The sequence below is a fragment of the Cibotium barometz genome, chromosome 20 (genome assembly GCF_041138505.1).
Source record: "Cibotium barometz isolate CiBa-2024 chromosome 20, ASM4113850v1, whole genome shotgun sequence".
In the NCBI taxonomy this organism is placed as follows: Eukaryota; Viridiplantae; Streptophyta; class Polypodiopsida; order Cyatheales; family Cibotiaceae; genus Cibotium; species Cibotium barometz.
Genome location: NC_141065.1, coordinates 18,239,443 through 18,256,859, shown reverse-complemented (window position 1 = coordinate 18,256,859; position 17,417 = coordinate 18,239,443). Strand labels below are relative to the sequence as shown.

Genomic DNA, 17,417 nt, shown 5'->3' with positions numbered 1-17,417 from the left:
GTGGCAGATGTTTCACTGCGTCTACATGATAGAGGGCAGCAACTTGATGTTACAAACATACAGGAGGGGAGCAAGGCGCAAGGGCCTGAAGAAACAAATTCAAAGGAACGATGGACCCAGGAGCTAGAGTGTGAACAAAACACAACATCACCTGCAAATGAAGAACAACCATCAAGTGCAGTGGATGACCAAAACCGCACACTTGAAGACGTGGAGGACACTGATGCACAAGTTGAGACTGAGATAACAATTGCTGGAGATGAGCAGAAGGATAAAGGTCAAGAGCTAGAAGTTGACACAGTACAAGCCAAGAGTATGTGTGACAGCTCTGTGTCTGCAGAAGAAGCTGACAATGAGAACGATACAAAAGCATCAGTTCCCACAGACGAAAAGGAGGCATCCCTTGATACAGGTGAGTGTAAGGATGAAGTACAGGAGCCACAGGTGACCAATGCAGCAGATGAGCAAACGCATAAGTGCCACGAGATAGAATCCGCCGAACAAGTCCCTATAAATTCCATTATCCAAGAGCTAGCATTAATTGATGTTGATGGGCAAAAGGATGATACTCAGGAGCTCAAGGTGGCAGATGTTCCATTGCATCTAGATGATGCAGTGCCCGAGCTTGATGTTACGAATTTGTCAATACATGAAGGGGTGCAGAAGGACGAAGCACAAGAGCCTGAAGAAACGAAATTGGAGGAGAAACAATGGACCCAACAGCTGGAGTGTGAACAAACAACAAGTGCTGTCGAAGAACAAGTATCAAGTGCTATGAATGAGAAAGAGGATGAGATTGAAGAGCTGGAGAATACTAACACAGGAGATGATGCTGGTGCAACAGCTGGTGTGAATGAGCAGAAGGGTGAAGTCCAGGAGCTAGAAGTGGAAGCAAAGCACGCAGACAGTATGAGTGACAGCCATTCACCCAAAGAAACAATCTCTCATGGCCCTGGTGAGATCTTAACCAAAACTGACTATGATGTTCCCACAGAAACAGCATTTTGTGCAGACGAAGATCATACAACACATGAGTACAAGGATGAAGTAAAGGAGCCAGAGGTGACCTATGCAATGGTTGAGCAACAGCAAGAGTGCCGTGAGATAGAATCTGATCACCTCCCTACAGAGTCAATACTCCAAGAGCAAGCATCAATACACCTTGAGCAAAAGGATGATATGCAGGAGGTTGAGGTGGAAGATGTTCCACTACATCTAGATGATAGAGTGCATCAGCTTGATCACCTCCCTAAAGAGTCGATAATCCAAGAGAAAGCATCAATGCACCTTGAGCAAAACGATGATATACAGGAGGTTGAGGTGGCACATGTTCCACTGCATCTAGATGAAGAGCAGCCATCAACTACTGTGGAGGAGCAAAAGCATGTAGTCGAAGAACTAGAGGACATTGATGCAACAACTGGCGTAGATGAGCAGAACGATGACGACAAGCAGCTAGAAGTGGACACAAAACAAGCAGAGAGTATGAGTGAAACCTCTCCGCCTGAAGAAGAAATGTTCCATGGCCCTGGTGAGATTACAATCAAAGCCGACAACATCGTTCCTACAAAAGCAGTAGTTTCTGCAGAGGAAGAGCATGCATCCCTGGATGCAGATGAGTATAAGGATAAGGTACAGGACTTAGAGGTGACCGATACAGCAGGTGAGCAAAAGCAAGAGTGCCATGATATAGAATCTGACCAAGTCCCTCCAGGCTCAATGATCCAAGAGCAAGCATCAATTGATGCGGACAAGCAAAAGAATGATGCACAGGAGCTTGAGGTGGTCGGTGTTCCTCTGCAACCAGATGAAGTGCAGGAGCTTGATCTTACAGATGTGTCAAAGGATGGAGTGCAAGATCCTGAGGAAACATACTCAGAGCAGGAAAAATGGACCCATGATCTAGAGTGTGCGCAAAACACAATACCACCTATGGATGAAGAACAACAATCAAGTGCTGTGGATGAACAACAACATGAAGTTAAAGAGCTAGAGGACACTGATGCAGAAATCAGCATAGACGAGCAGAAGGATCTAGTCCAGGAGCTTAAACCGGACACAGAACAAACAGAGAGTATGAGGGGAAGTTCTCCGCCCAAAAAAGAAATGTTTGATAGTCCTGATGAGATCACAATCAATGCTGACAACAATGTTCCTACAGAAGCAGTGATTTCCACAGAGCAAAAGCATGCATCCCTGGATGTAGATGAGTATAAGGATGAAATACAGGAGCTAGAGGTGACTGATGCAGCAGCACTTCAGCAAAAGCAAGAGTGCAATGGGAGAGAATCTGAGCAAGCCCCTGCAGATTCCATAATGCAAGAGCAAGCATCAATTGATGTTGATGAGCAAACAGAGGATACTCAGGAGCTTGGGGTCACAGAAGTTCCACAGCATCAGAATGATGGAGTGCAGGAGCTGGACTTTACAAATGTGTCAATAGAGGCGGAGGCACAAAAGGACAAAGCTCAAGAGCTGGAAGAAACAAACTTGGAGCAGGAACAATGGACCCATGAACTAGAGAGTGAACAAGACATAAAACCTTCCAATGAAGAAGAGCTATCAAGTGCTGTAGATAAGCAAGAGCATGAACTTGAAGAGCTAGACGACACTGATGGAGCAACTAGTGTCAATGAGGAGAAGAATGAAGTCCAAGAGCTAGATATGCATATAAAACAAGCAGAAAACAAAGAAGAAATATTCCATGGCCTTGGTCAGTTCACAACAGATGCTCATGATGACAAGCATACAGAAACATCAATTTCTCCAGAGGCAGAGCAAGCATCCCCGGATGTAGATGACTGTAATGATGAAGTACAAGAGCTAGAGGTGACAGGTGCAGCAACTGAGCAAAAGGAAGAGTGCCACGAGATAAAATCCAACCAAGTCCCTAGAGACTTCATAATCCAAGAGCAAGCATCAATGGATGTTGATAAGCAAAAGGAAGGTGTGCAGAAGCTTGAGGTGACAGACGTACCACCTCATCCAGATGATAGACTGCTGGAGCTTGACGTCACAAATGTGTCAATACAGGAGTTAGTGCAAAACAATGAAGCCCAAGAGCCTGAGGAAACAAGGGCAGAGCAGGAACACTGGACCCGTGAGCTAGTGTATGAACAAAACACATCATCTGTGTATAAAGAAAAGCCATCAACGGATGAGCAAAAGATAGAGCTTGAAGATCTAGACAAAACTGATGCAGCAGATGAGGCTGATGCAGCAATTGGTGTAGATGAGCAGAAAGCCAAAGTCCGGGAGCCAAAAGTGGATGCAAAACAAAGGTACAGTACAAGTGAGAGCCTCTGGCCCGAAGAAAAAATGTGTCATAGCCCTGGTGAGATCACAACCAAAGCTGACAACAATATTCTTGAAGAGACAGCCATTTTTAAACAGGAAGATTATGCATCTGTTGATATACATCAGCTAAATTATGAAGTACATGAGCCAGAGTCGACTAACACAGCAGCTCAGCATAAGCAAGAGCGCCATGACATAGAATATGACCAAACCCCTACAGACTCCAGTATTCAAGAGCAAGCAATAATTAATGTTGATGAGAAAAAGGATGATACACAGGAGCCGGAAGATGTTCCACCGCATCTAAAGGATGGTGTGCAGGATCTCAATGTTACAAATGTGTCAATACAAGAGGAGGTGCAAAAGGACGTTAATGAGAAAAAGGATGATACAAATGAGCTGGTAGATGTTCGATCCCATCTACAGGATGGAGTGCAGGATCTCAACGTAACAGATGTGTCAATACAGGAGGAGGTGCAAAAGGATGAAGCGCAAGAGCTAGAAGAAACAAATTTGGAGCAGGAACAACAGAACCATGAACTAGAATGGGAACAGAAAACCACACCACCTGCAGATGAACAACAGCCATCAATTGCTGTGGATTTACAAGAGCATGCAGTTAAAGAGCTAGAGGAGACTGATAGATCAGTCCAGACTGATGCAGCAATCGGTGTAAATGAGCAGAAGGATGAAGTCCAAAATCTAGAAGTGGGGACAAAACAAACAGAGAGTATGAGTGAAAGTTTTCCATTAGAAGAGGAAATGTCCCATAGCCCTGGTAAGATCACAACTGAAGCTGACAACAATGTTCCTAAAGAAGCACCAGATTTTGCAGAGGAAAAGCGAGCATCCTTTGATGAAGATGAGAATACGAATAACGTACAGGAGTTAGAGGTCACCAATGCCGCAGTTGAGCAAAAGAAAGAGTGTGATGAGATAGACTCTGACAAGGTCCTTACAGACTCCATGATTAAAGAGCAAGCATCAATTGATATTGATGACCAAAAGGATGATGCTCGGGAACTGCAGGTGGCAGATGTTTCACTGCATCTACATGATAGAGGGCAGCAACTTGATGTTACAAACATGTCAATACAGGAGGGGAGCAAGGCGCAAGGGCCTGAAGAAACAAATGCAAAGGAACGATGGACCCAGGAGCTAGAGTGTGAACAAAATACAACATCACCTGCAAATGAAGAACAACCATCAAGTGCAGTGGATGACCAAAACCGCACACTTGAAGACGTGGAGGACACTGATGCACAAGTTGAGACTGAGATAACAATTGCTGGAGATGAGCAGAAGGATAAAGGTCAAGATCTAGAAGTTGACACAGTACAAGCCAAGAGTATGTGTGACAGCTCTGTGTCTGCAGAAGAAGCTGACAATGAGAACGATACAAAAGCATCAGTTCCCACAGACGAAAAGGAGGCATCCCTTGATACAGGTGAGTGTAAGGATGAAGTACAGGAGCCACAGGTGACCAATGCAGCAGATGAGCAAACGCATAAGTGCCACGAGATAGAATCCGCCGAACAAGTCCCTACAAACTCCATTATCCAAGAGCTAGCATTAATTGATGTTGATGGGTTAAAGGATGATGCTCAGGAGCTCAAGGTGGCAGATGTTCCATTGCATCTAGATGATGCAGTGCCCGAGCTTGATGTTACAAATTTGTCAATACATGAAGGGGTGCAGAAGGACGAAGCACAAGAGCCTGAAGAAACGAAATTGAAGGAGAAACAATGGACCCAAGAGCTGGAGTGTGAACAAACAACAAGTGCTGTCGAAGAACAAGTATCAAGTGCTATGAATGAGAAAGAGGATGAGATTGAAGAGCTGGAGAATACTAACACAGGAGATGATGCTGGTGCAACAGCTGGTGTGAATGAGCAGAAGGGTGAAGTCCAGGAGCTAGAAGTGGAAGCAAAGCACGCAGACAGTCTGAGTGACAGCCATTCACCCAAAGAAACAATCTGTCATGGCCCTGGTGAGATCTTAACCGAAACTGACGATGATGTTCCCACAGAAACAGCAATTTGTGCAGACGAAGATCATACAACCCATGAGTACAAGGATGAAGTAAAGGAGCCAGAGGTGACCTATGCAATGGTTGAGCAAAAGCAAGAGTGCCATGAGATAGAATCTGATCACCTCCCCACAGAGTTGATAATCCAAGAGCAAGCATCAATGCACCTTGAGCAAAAGGATGATATGCAGGAGGTTGAGGTGGCAGATGTTCCACTACATCTAGATGATAGAGTGCATGAGCTTGATGTTACAAATGTGTTGATACAGGAAGGGGTGCAAAAGGACAAAGTGCAAGAGCCTGAAGAAACAAGCTTGGAGCAGGAACAAAGAACCCGTGAGCTATTGTCTGAACAACAAAATACTCCACTACCTGTGGATGGAGAACAGCCATCGAGTGCAGTGCAAAAGCATGAAGTTGAAGAGCTAGAGGACACTGATGCAGAAGCTGATAATGATGCAGCAATTGGTGTGGATGATCAGCAGGATGAAGTCCAGAAGCTAGAAGTGGACACAAAACAAGAAGAAAGCATGTGTGAAAGCTCTCCACCTGCACAAGAAATGTCCCGTAGCCCTGTTAAGATCATACCCGAAGCTGACAACAATATTCCTACAGAAGCAGCAATTTCTGCACAGAAAGAGCATGCATCCCTGGATGTAGAGGGGTACAAGAATGAAGTGCATAAGCCAGCGGTGACCCATGCAGCAGTTGAGATGGAATCCGAAGATGTCCCTACAGGCTCCATAATCCAAGAGCAAGCATCAATTGATGTTAATGAGCAAAAGGGTGATGCTCAGGAGCTTGAGGTGGCATATGTTCCACTTCATGTACATGAGGAGCTTGATGTTATGAATGTGTCAATACAGGAAGGGGTGCAAAAGGACGAAGGGCTGGAGCCAGAAGAAATCAATTTGAAGCACGAGCGATGGACCCATGAGCTAGAGTGTGAGCAAAACACAACACCAGCTGCGAATGAAGAACAGCCATCAAGTGCTGTGGATGAGCTAAAGGATGAAGTTGAAGAGCGAGTTCAGATTGATGCAGCAATTGAGACTGACGCAGCAATTTATATGGATAAGCACAAGCATGAAGTTGAAGAGCTTGTTCAGACTGATGCAGCAGTTGAGACTGACGCAGCAATTTACATGGATGAGCAAAAGCACGGAGTTGAAGAGCTTGTTCAGACTGGCGCAGCAATTTACATGGATGAGCTTAAGGATGAAGTACAGGAGCTAGAAGTCGACACAAAACAAGAAAAGAGTATGAGAGAAAACTCAACTCCCGCACAAGAAATGTCTCATAGCCCTGGTGAGATCACAGCCGGTGGTGACATCAGTGTTCTTCTAGAAGCAGAAATTTTTCTTGAGGAACAGCATGCATTCCTACATGTAGATGAGTTTAAGGACGACGTACAGGAGCCAGAGATGAGCAATGCAGCAGTTGAGCAAAAGCAAGAACGCCGGGAGATGGGATATGATCAAGTCCCTACAGATTCCATAATTCAAGATTATGTTTATGTGCAAAAGGATGATGCTCAGAATTTGGAGGTGGAAAATGTTCCACTACATCCAGATGATACACTGCAGGAGCTCGATGTTACAAATGTGGCAATACAGGAGGGGGTGCAAAAGGATGAAATGCAGAAGCCTGAAGAATTCCTACATGTAGATGAGTTTAAGGATGAAGTACAGGAGCCAGAGATGAGCAATGCAGCAGTTGAGCAAAAGCAAGAATGCTGGGAGATGGGATATGATCAGGTCCCTACAGATTCCATAATTCAAGATTATTTTTATGTGCAAAAGGATGATGCTCGGGAGTTTGAGGTGGAAAATGTTCCACTACATCCAGATGATACACTGCAGGAGCTCGATGTTACAAATGTGGCAATACAGGAGGGGGTGCAAAAGGATGAAATGCAAAAGCCTGAAGAAACGAAGGAGGAGCCCGAACACTGGACCCATGAGCTAGAGCATGAGCAAATCACAACACCTGTGAATCAAGAACAGCTGTCAAATGCTGTGGTTGAGCGAAAGCATGAAGTTGAAAAGCTAGAGGACATTGGCGCAGCAGCTGAGACTGATGGAGCGATTGGCATAGATGAGCAGAAGGATGAAGTCCAACAGCTAGAAACGGACATAGAACAAGCAAGAATCAAGAATGGAAGCCCCAAAGAAGGAATGTCCTATAGCCCTGATAAGCTCACAAACGAAGCTGAAAACAACATTCATGCAGAAGCATCAATTGCCACTGAGAAAAAGTATGCATCCCTGGATGTAGATGAGTATATAGATGAAGTACAGGAGACAAAAGTAATGGATGCAGCAGTTGAGCAAAAGCAAGAGTGCCATGAGACAGAATCTGATCAAGTTCCTTATGACTCTATAGTTGAAGAGCAAGCACCGACTGATGTTGATGAGCAAAAAGATGATGTTCAGAAGCTTGAGGTGACAGATGTTCCTTATGACACTATACTCGAAGAGCAAGCATCAATTGATGTTGATGACCAAAAGGATGATGTTCAGAAGCTTGAGGTAACAGATGTTCCACTTCATCTAGATGCTGAAGTGCGGGAGCTTGATGTTACAAAAATATATATACAGGAGGGAGTGCAAAACGACAAAGTGCAAGAGACTGAAGCAACAACTGTGGAGCAGGAACAATGGACCCATGAGCTAGAATGTGAACAATCCACATCTGTGGATGAAGAACAGCCAGCCACTACAGTGGATGAGCAAAAGAAAGAACTTGAAGAGCTAGAGCACACTGTCATAGTAGATGAGGCTGATACAGCACCTACAGAGTCCTTTACTGAAGAGCAAGCATCAATTGAAAAGCTAGAGCACACTGTCATAGCAGATGAGGCTGATACAGCAACTACAGAATCCTTTACTCTAGAGCCAGCCACGGCAGTGGATGAGCAAAAGAAAGAACTCGAAGACCTAGAGCACACTGTCATAACAGATGAGGCTGATACAGCAACTACAGAATCCTTTACTGAAGAGCAAGAAGCATCACTTGAAGAGCTAGAGCACACTGTCATAGCAGATGAGGCTGATACAGCAACTACAGAATCCTTTACTGAAGAGCCAGCCACTGCAGTGGATGAGCAAAAGAAAGAACTTGAAGAGCTAGAGCACACTGTCATAGCAGATGAGGCTGATACAGCAGCTACAGAATCCTTTACTGAAGAGAAAAAGAAAGAGCTTGAAGAGCTAGAGCACACTGTCATAGCAGATGAGGCTGATACAGCAATTACAGAATCCTTTACTGAAGTGCAAGCATCAATTGACATGGATCAGCAAAAGGATGATACACACAAGCTTGAAGTGACTGATGTTCCATGTCATCTAGATGATACAATGCCGGAGCTTGATGTCACAAATGTGACAACAGAGGAAGGAGATGGTAAAAAAGAGAAAGCACAAGAGACCAACCAAACAAACATGGAGCAGCAACAATTAGCCCACAACGTAGAGTGTGAACCAAATACCACACATGTTGATGATCAGCACAGGGATGATCGACAGGAAATTGAGATAGATGTAGCAATGCAGCCACAACAAGGGGGCCATCAGATAAAGCATCAAAAAGTTCAAACAGCACCTTTGCATGAAGAACCCTTGTCAATCACTGTAGATGAGCAAAAGAATGAAGTGCAGGAGCTAGAAATTGACACAAAACAAGAAGAGAGTGTAAATAAAAGCTCTCAGCCAGAAGAAAAAATGCCCCATGATCCTGCTCCGTTCAAAACCAAAGCTGACACTGAATTTCCTACAGAAGCATCAACCTCTGCAGAAGAACAGCATGCATCCCTTGATATGGAAGAGCCTAGGAACAAAGTGCAGGAGCCAGAGGTGAAGGCTGTGGAAAATAAGCAAAAACGAGAATGTGAAGCTCAGCCAGTAGCAAACATTTCCCATGGCCCTGCTCAAATTGCAACTGAAGCTGACATTGAGATTCATACAGAAGCATCACCCCCTCCAGAGGAACAGCATAAATCCCTAGATATAGAACAGCCTATGGAGGACAAAGTGTACGAGCCAGAGGTGAAGGATGTAGAGTGCCATGAGCTAGAGTCTGAGCAAGTCCCTACAGACTCTATTGTTGAAGAGCCAACATCAATTGGTGTGAATGAGCAGAAGAATGAAGTCCCAGAGCTCAACATCGACACAGAAAAAGTAGAGTATTTGAGTGAGAGCTCTCAGCTGGAGCCCCACACCCCAGGCCAAATCGCTACTGAAGCTGACGTTCAAACCCCTACAGAAGCATCAATCCTTGCAGAAGAACAGCATGCATCCTATGATACGGAAGAACCTGGGGGCAAAGTGCAGCAGCCAGAGGTGGATGATGTAGCAGCTGAGCAAAAACAAGAGTGTAACCCGGAGCAAGTCTCTAAAGACTCTCTTATTGAAGAGCAAGCATCAATTGATGTAAAGGAGAAAAATGAGGGTGTTCAAGAACTTCAAGTGATAGATGTCTCATTTCATGAAGACTCTCAGCAGCTCCTTACAGCACCTATACATGAAGAGCACCTATCAACTCATGGAAATGAGGACGGGCATGAAATCCAGGAGCTAGAAGCGACAGGTGCATCCATTGACGTAAATGAGGAGAAGGATGAACTGCAAGAGCTTGAGGTAGCAGATGTAGCAGTTGATCCACAACAAGAGGGCCAGGAGTCTGAGTGTGAGAAAGTTCAAAAAGAACCTCTATATGACGAGCAGCTGTCAATTGGTGAAGATGAGCAGAAAGGGGAAGTCCAGGAGCTAGAAGTCAATTTTAAGCAAGCAGAAAGCATCAACAACTCCTCTCACCCCAAAGAAGAAATGCCAGAAGTACAGAAGCTAAAGGAGATGGATGTAGCAAATGAGCAAAAGCAAGAGTGCCATGAGATGGAATCTGATGGAGTCCCTACTACAAACCCCATAGTTGAAGAGCAAGCATCAACTGATGTTGATGAACAAAAGGATGGTGTGCACGAGATTGAGGTAACAGGTGTTCCACTTCATTTAGAATATGGATTGCAGAAGCTTGAGGTTGAAGATGTATCAAATATTCAAACTGAACAAAAGGATGAAACACAAGAGCCTGAAGGAACAGATGTGGAGCCAGAACAGCCAAGCAACAAGGTTGAAAACACTACGTCCACAATTGAACAACTGCCAACACCAAACGAAGAGTTTCAAGAACACAGCCATGAGCCTCCTTGCGAAATTACTGCACTAGATGAAGAATTAGAGGATATTGAGATAAAACAACAAGAGAGTATGACCGAAGGCTCACAGATTGAAGTAAAAGTTCCCCAAAGCCCAGGCCAGATCTCAGAAAGAGACATAGATATTCCCATAGATTTGTCCACCCCTGAGGCTATAGATGTTGCAGTTGCAGCAAAACAAGAAAACGATGAGGAAGAGTCTGGGCAAGTCCCTACAGCACCTGGTCATGAAGAGCAAACAATAGTTGATGTACATGATGAAACGGATGAAGTCCAGGGCCTGGAAGCAACAGGTGTAATAGTTGCTACAAATGAGCAGAAAGCTGAAAAGGTGACAGATGCTGCACTTGAGCCACAACAAGAGGGCTATCAGATAGAGTGCAAGAGCATTCAAACAGCACCTGTAGATGACGAGCATTTGTTGATTGGTGCTGAAGGGCAGAGGGACAAACTGCTGGAGCTAGAAGTCTGTACAAAACAAGCAGAGAGTATGAATGAAGAAAATATACCTCACAGCCCTGGTGCCATCTCAACCAAATCTCACACTGAAGTTCCTGCAGAAGCAACAAGCTCTATAGAAGAAGAGCAGGATCTACTAGATTTAAAACTGCATAAAGACAAAATACAGGAGCCAGGGGTGACAGGTTTAGCACTCCAGTCAAAACAAGGGTGCCAAGAGAGAAAATTTGACAACATTGTTACAGCCCCTATACATGAAGATCAAGCATCAATTGATGAAGGTCAGCATCAGTATAACATGAAGGAGCTTGAGGTGGCAGATGCACCACTTGATGCAGATAAGCTAAAAGATGGTGTGCACGAGCTTGAGGTGATCCATGTCCCACTTGATGAAATTGATAAAATGCCCAAGCTTGAGGTTACACATCTATCAGTTAACTTACAAGAGAAAAGGGGTAAAGCAGAAGAGCTTGAAGGGACCAATGAGGAGCCAGAAGAAACAGGGTGGGAGCTAAATTTTCAGCAAAACCTTACCACACCTGTAGATGTAGAACTGCCATCAATTGATGCGGATAACCAAAAGGAGGGTGTGCAAGAGCTTAAGGTGGCCGCTATTCCACTTAAAAGAATTGATGGAGTGCCTGAGCTTGAGGTTACAGGTATATCAGTTGATGTAAACGAGCAAACAGACGAAGCACAGGATCTTGAAAGGACAGCTGTAGAGCCAGAAGAAACGGGCCCAGAGCTAGACCGTGAACATCACCCTACCACACCTGTGGCTGAAGAAGTGCCATCAACTGGTGCAGATAGCCAGAAGGATGGTGTGCAAGAGATAGAGGTGACTGATCTTCCACTTCATAAAATTGATGAAGTGCCCCAACTTGAGGTTACAGATGTATCACTTGGTGTGACCAAGAAAAAGGATGAACCAAGAAAGCTTCAAGGGACGGATGTGGAACCAGAAGAAACAGGCCCCGAGCTAGAGTGTGAACAAAATCCTACCATACCTGTGGAGGAGATAATGACACCAATTGACAGAAATGACCAAAAGGAAGAAGTTCAACAGCCGGAGAAGGCTAATGCCGCAGTTGAGACAAGGCTAGTCACAAACAAGGAGTTCTGTAACACAGTAATTGAACAGACTTGTGACTTACCCTGTGAAGAGATCATTGCATCTTATCTCCCAGAAAAAGAGCAAGCATCAATGAATGATCAACAGCCCGAGGATAAGGTGCAGGAGGTGAAGTCAATAGATGTACCGCTTGAGGTAAACCAAGAAAGCCATGAGGTAGAATCTGAGCAAGTCTCTACTGCATCTATGGATGAAGAGCCACCGTCAATTGATGTACACAAGAAAAATGATGAAGTCCAGGAGCTTCAAGCAACAGTTGTAACAACCAATACAGACGAGCAAAAACATGAACTGCACAGGCTTGAGGTAACAGACACACCTCACATTGAACTTCGTACAGAAGAATCAAGCTCTGCATATGAAATGCCGGGGCTCGAAGTTACAGACACAAACAGCATTGCACCTACTGCAGAAGAATCATGCCCTGCAGATGAACGAGTGTCACTGGGTGTAGAAGAGCATAGGGATAAAGCACAAGAGCCAGAGGTCCCTGTAGACTCTGTAGTTCAAGAGCAAGCATCAGTTGATGTGGATGAAGAAAAGGATGGTGTGCTAGAGCTTAAGGTCACAGATGTTCCATGTCATGTAGATGATGGAGTGCCTCAGCTTGATGTTACTGATGTATCAATAGACGAAGATCAGCAAAAGGATCGAGCTCAAGATCCTAAAGGGATAGAGATGAAGCAAGAACGATCAAGCTTTGAGCTAGGATGTGAAGAAAATACTACTGCACCTGTGGATGAAGAACAACCCTCAATTGCTGCACATGAGAAGCGTGAAATTGAAGAGCTAGAGAAGAATGCTGATGCAGCAATTGAGACTGAACAACAGCTGAACACAAACAAAGAGCCCCATGACACACTGGCAGCTGCAGACACAGAACAAGCACCAAGTACACCACCCATAGATAAACAGCAAGCATCAACTGATGTACATGAGAAAGAGGATGAAGTCCACATGCTAGAGGAGACAGGTGCAGCAATTGGCAGGCAGAAGCTCGAGGTGGCAGATGTTGCAGCTGAACCACAACAAGGTCATGCAGTAGATTGTGAAGAAGTTTCAGCTGCCCCTACAGCATCCATAGAGGTGCAAGCCCCTACAGCATCCATAGATGAACAGCAAGCATCAACAGATGTACATGAGATAGCAGATAGAGTCCAGAATCTAGAAGATACAGGTGCAGAGCTAGGGTGTGAACAAAACCCTACCACACCTTTGGATGAAGAAGTGCCATCTATTGATGCAGATGACCAAAAGGATGGTGTGCAAGACGAAAAGCTGACCGATCTTCTACTTGATAAAATTGGTGGAGTGCCCCAGCTTGAGGTTACAGATGTATCAGTGGATGTGACCACCGAGCAAAATAATGAAGCACAAGAGCTTGAAGGGACAGATGTGGAGCCAGCAGAACCAGGCCCAGAGATAGAGTGTGAACAAAACCCTGCCATGCATGTTGAGAAAAAAGAAATACCATCAAATGATGGAGATTACCAAAAGCATGAAGTTCAACAGCTGGAGAAGGCTGATGCAGCAGTTGAGACCAAGCATCAGCTTGCCACAAATGAAGAGTTCTATGACACAGCAAACGAGCAGAGTCATGAGTTAGCCTGTCAAGACTTTATCACATCTAATCCCCCGGAAGAAGAGCAAACATCAATGGATGATCCTGAGCCTCAGGAGGAAATGCAGGGAATGGAGCTGATAGTGGTTACGCTAAGCCAAAAAAGCCATGAGGTAGAAGCTGAGCAAATCCCTACTGCACATATAGAGGACGAGCAACCATCAATTGATGTACATGAGGAAAATGATGAAGTCCAGGAGCTTAAAGCCACAGGTGTAACAACTGATACAGAGGAGTTTACAGAAACAGCTGACATTGAACTTTGTGCTGAGAAGACAAGCCCTGCAGATAAACAGCAGGTGCCTGAGGTTGAAAAGACAGCTGACCTTGAATTTTGTGCAGAAAAATCAAGCACTGCAGATAAACAGCAGGTGCCTGATGTTGAAAAGACAGCTGACCTTGAATTTTGTGCAGAAGAATCAAGCACTGCAGATGAACAAGAGGTGCTAGCTGCCCCTACAGCACCCATAGATGAACAGAGGGCATCAATGGATGTAAATGAGGAAGAGGATAAAGTCCAGATGCTAGAAGAGACAGGCACAACATTTGATAGGCAGAAGGATGAGCTTGAGGTTGCCGATGTTACAATTGAACCACAACAAGGTCATTTAATAGAGTGTGAGAAAGTTCCAGATCAGCTGTCAACACATGTAGATGAGCAGCAAAGTGAAGTCCAGGGGCTGGAAGTTGACACGATACAAGCAGAGAATATTAGTGACATCTCACAGAACAAAGAAAAAATAAAACAGAGCCATGGTCAAATCTCGACAGAAGCTGGCGTGCAGATTCCTACAGAGATACCAGCCCCTGAAAAAGAAGAGCCAGCATGCATGGATATCGAAGAGCATAACGATGAAATGCAAGAGCAAGAGGTGACAGTTGTGCCAGAACAGGGGTGTATTGAGATAAAATCTGACCAAGCTCCTGCAGTCCCTAGAGATGAAGAGTGGGATGAGCAAAAGGAAGGTGTCACAAAGCTAACGGTGACAGATGGACCACCACCTGTTGTAGTCGAGCAGAAGGATAGAATACAGGAGGTTGAGTTTACTAATGAACTCACTGATGTAAATGAGCGCCATGATCAAGAGCAAGAAATGGAAGCAGCAGATGAGCAGCCAGAACAGACAGGCCACGAGATAGAGTATGAACAAGTCCCTACCACACCTATAAATAAGGCCTCTGTAAATGAAGAATGGCCCACAATTCGAGAGGATAAGCCAAATCATGGCATCGAAGAGCAAGGGGAGACCGATGCAGCAGGTGAGCAAAACACAAACGAAGAGTTCTACGGCACACCAACAAATGAGGAGCTACAGTTAGAGGGGGGAAAACAAGAAGAGTGCGTAATGGAACAATCCAAACTGGAGCAGGAACTGTCCCACTGGCCTCATCAAATGCCACAGAAAGCCACCATTGAAGTGCCAACAGGAACTTCCACGCCTGTATACCATGAGCAAGCATCAAAAGATGGGGATGAGTTGAAGTTTGAAATTGAAGGGCTACAGATGACTGGCATTCCTAGGGATTCGCCCCCTGGGAGAGAGCAAGCATCAATAGATGCTGATGAGAAAAAAGATGAGGTGCAGGATCTAGAGATGAAAATAGCAGCAGAAGAAATCAACCAGGTAGAATCTGACCAAGTCCCTACAGCTCCTTTAGATGAAGAGCAAGCATTAACTGATGCAGAGGAGGAACGAGGTGACATTCAACAGCTAGCTGCAACAGGAGCAGCAATTGATGTAGATGAGTTAAAGGAGAAGGAGCATATGCATCAAGAGGCCGCCATAGATGAGCACAAGGATGAAGTGCAGAAGCTTGAGATGACAGATGTAATAGTGGAGTCACAAAAAGTGGGCCATGAGATAGAGTGCGACACAGTTCAGGCAGGACATGTACATAAAGAGCAATACAGTGTAGATGAAAAGAAGGAAGTTGACACAAAGCAAGCAGAGAGTATGTGGCCCATCTCTCAGCCTGGAGAAAAAATGTCCCATAGCCCTAGTGAAATCACAATCGAAGCTGACATCGAAATTCTTACAGAAGCATCGACCTCTGCAAAAGAATTGCATGCGTCAATGTGTGTGGAAGATGTCCAAGTACCAGAGGTAATAGATGTAGAAATCGAAAAAAGCAAAGAGTTCCATGTGAAAGCATCTGAACAAGTCCCCCCATCCCCTTTTGAAGAGCAAGCATTGATTGAGGGTGAGCAGAAGTTTGGTGTAAAGGAGCTTGAGGAGAGAGATGTACTAGTGAATCTAGATGAGAAGAAGGAAGGACTGCAGGAAGGGCAGAAGAATGAAGTGCTGGAGCTAGAACTCGGCACTCAAAAAGCAGAGAGTATGAGTGACAGGTCTCTGCCTGATGATGACATTCCTCACAGCTCTAGTGCCATCTTGAATGAAGCTCACACTGTTTGTGCAGAAGTATCAAGCTCTGCAGATGAAACAGACGAAAAGCAGGATCCCCAAGATTTAGAACTGCATAAGGAGAAAATACAGGAGCCAGAGGTGACAGGTGTAGCACTTGAAGGGTCCCAAGAGATAGAATTTGGCCAAGTCCCTTCAGGCCCTATACATGAAGAGCAAGCATTAATTGACATAGGTGAGCATCAGTACAACATGAAGGAGCTTGAGATGGCAGATGCATCACTTGATGTAGATGAGCTAAAGGATGGTGTGTACCACCTTGCTAAGTGTGAACAAAACCCTACCACACCTGTGGATGAAGAAGTGCCATCCATTGATGCAGAAAACTATGAGGATGGTGTTCAAGAGCATAAGGTGACCGATCTTCCACTTGATAAAAATGCAGTGCCGGAGCTTGAGGTTACAGATGTATCAGTGGATGTGACCGGGGAAAAGAATGAAGCGCAAGAGCTTGAAGGGACAGATGTGGAGCCAGAAAAGACAGGCCCAGAGCTAGAGTGTGAACAAAATCCTACCATGCATGTCGAGGAAGAAGGGTCACCAAATGACCAGGATGACCAACAGCATGAAGTTCAACAGCTGGAGGAGGTCAATGCCACAGTTGAGACCAAGCATCAGCTTGTCACAGCTGAAGAGTTCTGTAATACAGCAAATGAACAGAGTCGTGATTTAGCCTGTGAACAGTTTATTACATCTAACACCCCAGAAGAAGAGAAAACAACAATGAATGATCAAGAGCCTAGGGATGAGGTGAAGGAGCTAGAGCCGAGAGATGTAGCGGTTGATCTAAACCAAGAAAGCCACGAGGTAGAATCTGAGCACGTCCCCACTGCATCTATAGATGAAGGGCAACCATCCATTGATGTACACGAGGAAAATGTTGAAGTCCAGGAACTTGAAGAAACAGGTGTAACAATTGATACAAATGAGCAGAAACAGCAACAGCATGGGCTCGATATTACCAACACAGATGACACTGAACTTTGTGCAAAGGAATCAAGCCCTGCAGATAAACAGCAGGGGCTCGAAGTTACAGACGAAAACAGCACTGCACTTCCTGCAGAAGAACCACGCCCTGCAGATGAACAACAAGCATCCCTGGGTGTGGAAGGGCATAAGGATAAAGCACAACAGCCACAGGTCCCCGTAGACTATGTAGTTCAACAGCAAGCATCAGCTGATGCGGATGAAGAAAACCATGGTGTTCAAGAGCTTAAGATCACAGATGTTCCATGTCA

The 17,417-nt window shown here is 44.9% G+C and overlaps 1 protein-coding gene across 1 annotated transcript in view; it reads left to right on the top strand.

The window, feature by feature from the left end:
- Window positions 1–17,415, top strand: part of LOC147627619 (uncharacterized) — a gene marked incomplete at its 3' end in the record, with an annotated part of 38,171 nt that extends 20,756 nt beyond the window's left edge. Inside the window, exon 4 of the mRNA XM_086814253.1 lies at window positions 4,135–17,415. Within this exon, the coding sequence (XP_086670379.1) occupies window positions 4,135–17,415 (13,281 nt within the window). The remainder of the gene's footprint in view (window positions 1–4,134) is intronic.
- Window positions 17,416–17,417: the final 2 nt, after the last annotated feature.